The sequence below is a fragment of the Phaethon aethereus genome (genome assembly GCF_964289735.1).
Source record: "Phaethon aethereus genome assembly, chromosome: 8".
Taxonomy (NCBI): Eukaryota; Metazoa; Chordata; class Aves; order Phaethontiformes; family Phaethontidae; genus Phaethon; species Phaethon aethereus.
The window spans coordinates 19,351,797-19,361,387 of record NC_138584.1 but is presented as its reverse complement, the minus strand read 5'-3'; the positions used below and the strand labels follow the sequence as shown (position 1 = coordinate 19,361,387).

The window sequence follows — 9,591 nt, the reverse complement described above, 5'->3', positions numbered from 1 at the left end:
TTGAGGGTCACAGACTCCTGTCAAACAAATGTCCATATGGTCACAGTAGACACTAAAGCACAAAAGACGACTGACACATGGGAGATTTGCAGAGAGGGTCTTCAGCTGACAAGCGATAGCCAGCCCCAGTGCTCTTCTTCATTAGAGCAAAGCGTAGCCAAATATAAAAAACCAGGAGCAGTGTGAGCCTCCTATGTCATGAAATAAACACTGCAAGTTGGTTTTAGGGAGTGTTAAAAACATGCCTCTTCAATTTTCCAGGGCTAGGATCTCCCCATCATGTACTTTTACCACTTTAACTGAACTTTGGTCAGATTTAAGATAGATTTGGTGCCACTGGATAGAACTTTGTTTGAAAAATAGTCTTTGGTTGTTAGTTCGAAGTTTAAATACTATAGTAGTATTCCTTGCCCCTCATATTATACTACCTTTAAAGTAAAACCAAGGAAAACTCAACAAGCATGCCCATACCACCTGCAGCACAGTGTTTGCAGTCAGAGCTCCAACAGGAAGAGAACACGGCTCCTCTGCTAAATCAATATTTAACGAACAACCTCCTCCATACGGATATGTAAATAGCCTACAACCAACTAATTAAAAAGCTCAGCGCTCTGTTATCAGGCCTGGACTTTGTTAGAACAACACCTTAGATCACCTTCCACAGATCTTTGATTAACAGGGCTGCAAACTACATATACATTAAAGTCAACCACACGGTCATGACTTACCTGGAAAGCCCAACCATCTCCCCTCCACTGCAGCTCTGTAACTACAACCCAGAAGAGGCAGCAGCCTCAACATAAGCCTTGTTCCCCACCACAGAGGCACCCTGGAGAGTTTTGATTAAGAAAATATTCCAGAAGACAGATGGATTTCAGCTGGGTTTTCATTAACAGCAAGGACAAGGAGACAGCACATCAAGGCTCTGACAATCAGTCTCCCTCCCTCCCCAGAGCAAAGTAGTCCAGGGAGCTGCAGGAATCCCCCAGTGGAAAGAGAGTAGCTTTCCAGGGAGCTGCAGGAATCCCCCAGTGGAAAGAGAGTAGCTTTCCAGAGAGCCATTTTCCTCCTCATCTGTTCCCAAATAACACCAGAAACCTGAGATTATACACCTCATCGTGGTCTTTTAGTCTCTCTAATGCAGCCCTGGGTGTTCAAACACCCGTAGTGTCAGCTTGGTGTTCTCTCGTGGCAGACTGTTCCACAGGTTAATTTTGCCTAGCAAATTACAGGGGTTCCTGCATGGCTCTGACAAAGTCAAACAGAATGTAAACAGTTAACTCATTGTATAGGATGACATTTTAAAACAAATGCATCATAGTGACACAAAGTGTAACACCAGTCATCCCTTCACCCCAAATAACCATCTTTCAACTGTTGCTAGCTCCATAACTCAAGATAAAGACTAACTGCAAAAGACATTTCTACTGTTAAGAAGACCCTATAGCTTGGGATGGGGAGGAAGGTGAAGGGGTTAAGATCTGGCAGCAGAAATACCAGATGTGTGTCTGGCTTATCAGATTTATGGATTTATTCTGTAAAAATCCTGGATACCTACTTCTGTTGGAAGGCAATTTCCCTCTGTTTTTAGAACACATCTGAATAGCTGCAGCTACGTTTCTTGCCTGGTGCATTAATAAGCATCCCACGTACGTTATGCATTCGGGAAAGACAGATCTCAGGATCTGAAATTTCCAAGAATACAGGTCCCCGGCGGCTTAAGCCAGCCCAGGTCTTGCTGCCACCCCCTCTACTCCACATCCCACACCATCCCTACCCATCTCTTGCATACTCCTGTAATAAAGCCAGTTTGGGAAGCTGAAAAGGTGGGGGAGAAGCAGTTCAGTGTCAGCTGCATCAGCCACACAGCCCAAGCAGCATTTGGACAATTGTGTTTAAACAAACAGCAATGGATTAAAACCCTATGGATGGGCCTAGTCCATTCCTGAACTCACCTTAAGTATATTGTATCCTTAACATTTAGCTGCAAAGAGTTGCACAGGCCTACAGATGCATTTCTGCTTTTTCCTGGGGACTACAAACTACAATTCTTGGTTGCTACCCAGCCCAGCACATGGCCATCGCTGGCCTCAGAATACCAGAAAAGCCCATACTTGGGTATGACAATGTGTTCGTGTATGCAGTTTTGGTGAAAGTCATGGAACTTTGTTTCGGTAAGAGCATCTGCATCCACTTTCTTTACCTGGGAAGCGCGGTCACAGCTGAAGGAAGTCCATACACGCCAAGGACACCGCCTCTCTGAACTCAACTGCAGGCTCTGCCCTCTGCGTTTAACTCCTCCTGGCGGTGGCAAGAGCCCCTGCAGAACAGGAGCGGCTCCTGATGTCAAACCGAGTTACACTAAGCAGGCAACAACAAAGGGCAGTGCAGTAAGCGGAGTTCCTGGCTGTGCCCACAGGGCTCGACAGCAGCTCTACTCTGCAAAGCCCACACAGCCCGAGGCTGCTCTTTTGTACATAAAAAAAAAAGTGTTCATTTACTATTTTGGTAGAAGCATGTGTTTTTAAATCTCCCAATTTCGTGTTTCTAGATTAGGGTAATTCCCACTCTGATCCTCTTCTTTAAGGATCAGTAACAATCCTAAGAAGGATGCAACTTGACCAGATCACATAAATAAGTAAATGAAATATAATAGTATCTGTAAGAGTATATATAAGGGACAACATATAACCAAATACCACCGGGGAATCTCTCATTAAAAGACCATTTCTAAGATACAAAACATGTTCTACAAGTTTAACTAGAGTAACAGCGCATGTTTCTTTTTAATAATAGCAATACTTCACTGTATTTTAATTAACTAGAGCAACACTAATACAGTTTATCAGGTCATTAATTTCCCCTGCTGTAAGATTAAAATACTAGAGCTGACAGAGCAGCGCACTGCTGCGCCGAGTTACAGAACCTTCCTGTGGAAAAAAGCCAACATTTATTTAAAACGTGCTCATTTACATCATCTACCTTATTATAAACAATGAGAACAACGCACCCTGTATCAAATAACTTCAAATGCAAGCACTTTTCAACTACTGCTCACTTTTACTCTTCCGATTCTCTGCCCTGTGCCACCGTGGGGGAGTGAGCGAGCGGCTGCGTGGGGCTTAGCTGCCGGCTGGGGTTAAACCACGGCATACATCTACACACCCAGTGCAGAAGCCAGGCTGTGTTTAAAAGCACCAGCATCCTGCAATAAATGAAGACATGCTGCCACAACACTGGTTTGACAACTTTCTTGAAATATTATTCCTTTTGGATTTGAGTAGTGCTTTTGTTTAGTTTTTTTTTTAATTATGTAACTGAAATGCTGGGTCAATCTAAGAAAGACAACAAAACAAAACACCTTCTGAAAAAAGCTAGATGTCTTTATAGGCTTAACTCACATGTGCAGCCAGTACAAATTTCTGGCACCAGCTTAGACAGGTTTAAATAATCACTAACTAGCCTTAGTCAATTTTTGTTCTTAATTCAAATTTTATTTAGAATTTAAAATTTATAGTTTAAAAAGTATGCACATTCTGTAGGTATAAAAGTTTAAAAAAATACATCGATTTATTGATAAATGCTTCAGGTTAAATTTACATTTTCATACATTATCATTATATTGCAATAATTGTTTTGCATCTTTTAAGATTTATAAAAAATAAATTAATGAGATTGAATAAACCACTTGAAACCATGCTAAAATAATTCCTTAGAAAAGAGGGGCGAAGCTTGCCATAGCAATTCTTAATTCCTTGCCACTGTAAATAAATAACACTTCAATTAAGCGATATAAGGAAGTACAGGTTAGCAGAAAAGCACTTACTCACAGGGTGAATGGAAAGCCAGGGCGGGATGCCAACATCGTACCGAAAAGATGAAGAGAATCAAGTTCCACCCTGCCAGCTGACAGCGACTCGGTGTTTGACCCCTCAAAACACACAACCCTCTCGCCCCCACCCGTCCAAATCCCCCCCTTCCTTGCTGGGGGTGACCTGTGAAGGACAAGGAATGACTCTGTATCTCCTTTTGGTTAGAGCCACTATCAAAACATCTCTATGTGATTTGCTAACTATTTTTAATTAAACCAAGGATGCGTTTCCTTAACATAAAATGTTTAATTGCTCACCATAAATGACTAAAGATAAAAGATGATCTGAGGGGATGGCGATAGCTGAATCTAGTAAGGTCACAGTGAACTGCAGTCCCACCCAAACTCCCCAGGAGTAGCATCACTCAACCCATTCAACCTCATGTAACAACTCAAGCTCCCATTTTGGGGAGATTAGTTTAAAAAGACGACTCAGAGGAAAAAGTAACTGCCTTTGTACAGCATTTGAGTCTTGCATCTCCAGAGCCGCAGCCCTTCAGAGAGGGCTCAAACACATCTAACTACCAGCAGCCAAATGTACCTAAACAAAAATACATGAAATTCTGGAGAGAAGGAAAAAACCCCACAATATTGAAATGTCAAGAATAAAGTAATAGGTTACAAGGACAAAACCAGAAGTATTTTTTGAAAAGCAAATATCTTCCAGACCTTTTTTTATATAAGGAAACAAACATGGAGGAAAACCCAGACAAATAAAGAAAAAAAAAAAATAGAGAAACGGTGGTGGGGGTGTGAGAGAGTTAATAGTCAACAGTTGTGAACCGATGCCCCTGCAACACACAAGGTCATTAATATTAATCATTCACCCTGCCTTCTCTCCAGCCATGTTTCTGTACATAAAAATCAAACACTGTGTTACCCAAGGAGTAAACTTCATCCTGGCATCACTGAACACATCTTCCCAGAATCAGAGACGTTTCCTAATTCTGTGAGGCCTCTCCTTTCCAAAGGTGGCTACAGACACATGCACATTTATACATAGATATATACAAACAAGGTTAGAAAAATATTCAATTTTTGCTTGTTTAAATAATTATTGAAAAGTGTTAATACAGGAATACATTAATATTTGAACAATTAAAACTTTATATATAAATATTATATATATATAAAGCATTTTTCATAGCAGCCATTGCATATATAGTAAAAAGAGTCTATCTGAAGCCCATGCTGCAAAATTCAGGCCAAGCAGCATCCATCCTCTTCCAAGAGGAACACTGTACCGGAGCTAGGGTTTCAGGAATGAGGATTCTGCTGTTGCCAACAGCAGAGGTGTTGCTCGATCTTCTGCCAGGTATTGCCCAGACTGCCTAAGTGCATAGTATTTTCAGGGAGAAATGTCACTATGCAGGATCGCGTCACGGTCTCTGAGGTTGTCTCCAACGCCAGAATCAGGCCGACACCTTCTTCTAACAAAAAGGCAGAAATGTAACGGAATGGCTTAAAATTTGTTAATGCAAGGTGGGCCGTGGCCTTGCCACAAGGCGTACAAGGCCACCATCGTTCCTCACGTGGCTGTGGGAAAGCCTGGTGAGGGGCACAGAGGCACCAGGAGGAGGCATCATGCAGGGCAGGATTTAATAACTCATATTTAGCTTGTTTTTGTTGAGTTCCCTTTCCAGGTTTCCTATCAGAGTATCAATACTTTCCTGCAGGTCTTTGAGGTTTGCTCTGTGATCCACCGCAGAGTCTATTGCTTGCATTGTCAAATAGCTCTGAAACGTGTGCTCTCTGGGGATGGGCTGCGGGTGTCTTACCAGGGCATCTGACTCCTCGGCTTTGCTGCTGTCATCCCCGCTCTCTGTGTCTTCCGAAGGGACATCATCATAGTCTGCTTCACTCAGGCAGTCTTTTGGGTTTAAGAAGTAGTTCTCCCCACAACTACTCCAGTCTCCAGCGTAGCGGTTGCTCGACGGGCTGTCTAGACCTGCTGGCCTTGGTCTGAGTACGCCAGACATCTCCGTGCCACTCAGATTCAGCATCTGAGGTCTCTGCCTCTTGGGTCTCAGGTAATTCAGGGAGGATGGGTGCTCGGGAAATGCATTCAGATGTGCTGGTTCTTTGGCAGGTGAGTGATGTACTAAAACAGAGAGGAAGTTAAACTAAAGTCAGGGTTGAATTTGTACTGCAACAAGAAAAGTCCACAACAGATGCCCACTGTCCTCCCTCAACGTCACACGCTAACAGCATGCATGAGTACATGCAAGCTTACAGCCACATTCCACTACTATGTTTTCTGCCACTGTTTAATATAAAATAATTAGAAAAACTACTGTAAAAGCTCAGTTTTGAAGATTCATGCCAGATTCAAACTGCAATGGAGAAAAGCCTATCTAAAAGTAGAAACTCCCAGAGCACCGGTTAAATTCGCCACGTGAGTTAATCACCATCCAGCTCTGGGTCAAAGAAAAGCAAACAGCTCACACGCTTCGTCCGGGCTAAAACAGTAACAGAAAGCAGGCAGAGCAAAAGAGGTTAAAACACAACAAAAATACCACCATGGAGAAACACCTAGAGAAGCTCAAGACACACCAAGAGTTGAACTCTTGTGTTTCTCTCTTGCCCTAGCGTTCTGCGCTACTAAAAGCGGCTCACTTGCATTATGCATTGTTTTTCTCAGCAGGCACAACCCCATGTCAGACGTACACTCAAACAGGTTTGACGGTCATGTTACCTGAGCTCACGATTATACAGCATAAGTTACTAACAGCCTCCTCCACTGTTACCGGCTTCCTACGGTAAACAGCACAAATATTTTTACCAACCTGTGCCTATTAAATGTCTGAGCTGCAAAACTTATTTTTGTTTTAAACAGACCATTACCTCTCTTGACTGGAAGCAAAGACTTTCTATCCCCATTCACCGTTGAAAACGTGGTGCACACAAACCCACACAGTTCACAATCTCACCCACTCCTCGTTAGACTCCTCACATGCAAGCACACAGGCTCAGTCCTGAGATGTGCCCAATGCTTCTCTTTCTGGGTCCGCATTGCAGGTCTCTCCAGGGGATTTTAGTCTTACCTTACGACCTGCACAGTAACATGCAATAACTATCACTGCTTTTTTCCCCCTCCTCTTGCTCTAACAAAAGCCCTTCTGTTTTGACTATGCTCCATTAAGACGAGGGGCCATGGGTTAACAATAGCTTGCCAGTATTACAGGGTCTAACCGAACAAGGACTATTTGTTTTCGGTTGGAAAAATACGGAAATTGAAGCATTGCACAACACGCTGATTATCAAGCTGTGTCAATCTACAGGAGATTAAATGTAAGGGACCAGACTGCGATCCTTCCGTTGGGTCCAACCGTTCTGTTTACACTGTATGGTGTTCTCCTGCTCGCGTCTCCGCATTCGTGTTTTACCTCCTCTTGAGCACAATGTCCTACACAGTTCTTGCAAGCTGAGGGATAGCATTCAGCTTTCTCTTCGGGTTGACGGAAAACTCTACTACTCGCCCTATTCCTGCCCCCTTTACAGCAATGCACACTCCTATGGGCAGAGCTACATCTACCTCCTTTTGTTTCCCACAGCAGCCATGCCATAAACCATCCCCAGGGTTTCATGATTAGCTCCTGCACAGCATTTGCTGCCCAAACAGCTCTTGCTCTCCTTCTTCTTCCACCCAGATTTCCCATCTCGCATGTGCTGGCTCACTGACCTGACTAAAAGCTGCTTTTCATTTTTGGTGGCCAGCAGCTTTGGAGCTGGCCAGCTGCAGCTGACAAGGGAGCAGAAGCATCCTCAATTGCCTCAAGCCCATCATGAAGCTGCAACATACGTCAAACTAACTCTCTTGCTCTCATTTGTGGGCAGAGGAGGTTTCTGTGAGGCTGGAGCGAGCAGAGCCAACAGCCAGCAGCTTCGCTTCCCGGCGGTGCTGACGTGAGCGTGGTCAGCGTGTACTTGCCATAGCCACGGGGTCAGCTGTCACTGGAGGCCACGCCGGGGCACGGCCACTATCAGGTCAGCAGAGTATGCAGAAAAAAAAAAAAAAAAGTAAAAAGCACTGGCATTTACATGGTCCACAGGCAGCTCTTCCAGCTGCCCGGCCAGCGACACCCTTTCGGGACCTGCGCCTGACTCTGCAAGAGCACTGGCAAGCAACTCACCTGCTTGGCCAGAACTCAGGGCCGAGTGGCTAGCCATTTCTGCTGCAGGAGAATATATTTATATTTATATATAAATCAGACCTACCGGGGGGTGGAAATTAGACAACACAAATGAAACTGTACCTGTTGGGCTTTTCCCCTCCAGTACGTTAATTGTCTACATTGACTTTTTTCCAAACTCATCGTTCCCATTGCTGAGAGATAAAGGCAGGTGCCGGGGCTCGCTGGCCGCTACCGCAACACGCCCCAATTCACAGCCGCTCTCACCAACAAGCTTTTTGGCAGGAGGAAAGAGCCTAGCGATACTCCCCGGGTGGAAACTGTTGTAAGAGGAATGAAGAAGTAGCCCACGATGGCCAAAATCACTGTCTCACCCAGAATATTCTTTATACTCGTCAGCACCTGATACACCACGAGAAATGTTTGAGCTCTTGAAAGACCTCAGTGGGCTATTCACAAACCGGGCAATTATGCTGTGCTTGTCAAGTGAGCTTACAGTGAATTCTTTTCTTCTGCATTTGCTTCACTTGTCCTGATATTTCACAGTTTTACCCAAGAAAGGATTAAACCTTCCCTAACAATTCTTTATCTCATAGTTTAAAAACAAAGCAAAAATAAAACAAAAAACAAACCCAAAATGAAACAAAAAGCAAAAACCAAAACCAAACCAAGATAAACCTCTAGATAAAAACTTAACAAGTGTTACTGGCTAAGTAGAGCAAAGACTGTTTAAGATGACTGGCATAACAATACAATAGTATACTTTTTTTGTAATCATAAAACCCCCTTCAATGAACAGCAAGATATACATCTTACATAGTTTGAATATGAACTACTAAGACGAAGACTACATGTTCATGTGCCTATCCCGGACTTTGTCTGCTAGCACACATTCATTTATATCTCATGTCTAGGAACAGACAACAAATCCAAACACTTTTTTTTAAATTATTGTATAGAATCTGCCAGATATAGGTCTTTCCCAACCCATGCTTGCATGTTAGGAGCCCTTCCTGTGCCCTCCAGAATAAAAAGCTTCAAGAACCACCTAGCTGGAAATGGCAATTTCTCTTTATAATGTTTGCAATGGAGGGAGATGATGGGGAGGGGAAGCCTCTTCCCAAACGCTCTTTAACTGAGTTAGGAAATACTTCCTATCCTGAACACGGAGCAGCAGAGTCCACCTGGCTGCTCAGATGCAGCCACAGCGTCAGTGATTCAGCATTGCCAAGTCGGGCCCTTCATGACCCTCCACATTTCCCAGGTGGCCCCAAGTCTCCCGTAAAAAGCAGACTTCCTCCTCCTCAAGTAAAAATAAAACAAGTTTAAAAACAAACCTAATCAGACATATTATTCATGTAGATTAACTGTAATTCCATTTTATGTTTCAACTGGAGCAGAAATTCAGCAGTTTCCCAAAAGCAATTATTGTGTTCTAAACAGAACAATTAAGAAGCTGTTTAGATGAGCTGAATCTTCTCTTAGCCTCAAGAACTAAAGGGTTTACAAGGCTCAAGTCTGAGGAGTGGACATTAAACTATTCAGGTTACCAAACAGATCAAGTTCTCCACACCGTTAGCCAGACCA

The 9,591-nt window shown here is 43.4% G+C and overlaps 1 protein-coding gene across 1 annotated transcript in view; it reads right to left on the bottom strand.

The window, feature by feature from the left end:
- Positions 1–5,469: 5,469 nt before the first annotated feature.
- Positions 5,470–9,591, bottom strand: part of SYDE2 (synapse defective Rho GTPase homolog 2) — a gene marked incomplete at both ends in the record, with an annotated part of 29,066 nt that continues 24,944 nt past the window's right edge. The window contains one exon of the mRNA XM_082003177.1: positions 5,470–5,972. Within this exon, the coding sequence (XP_081859303.1) occupies positions 5,470–5,972 (503 nt within the window). The remainder of the gene's footprint in view (positions 5,973–9,591) is intronic.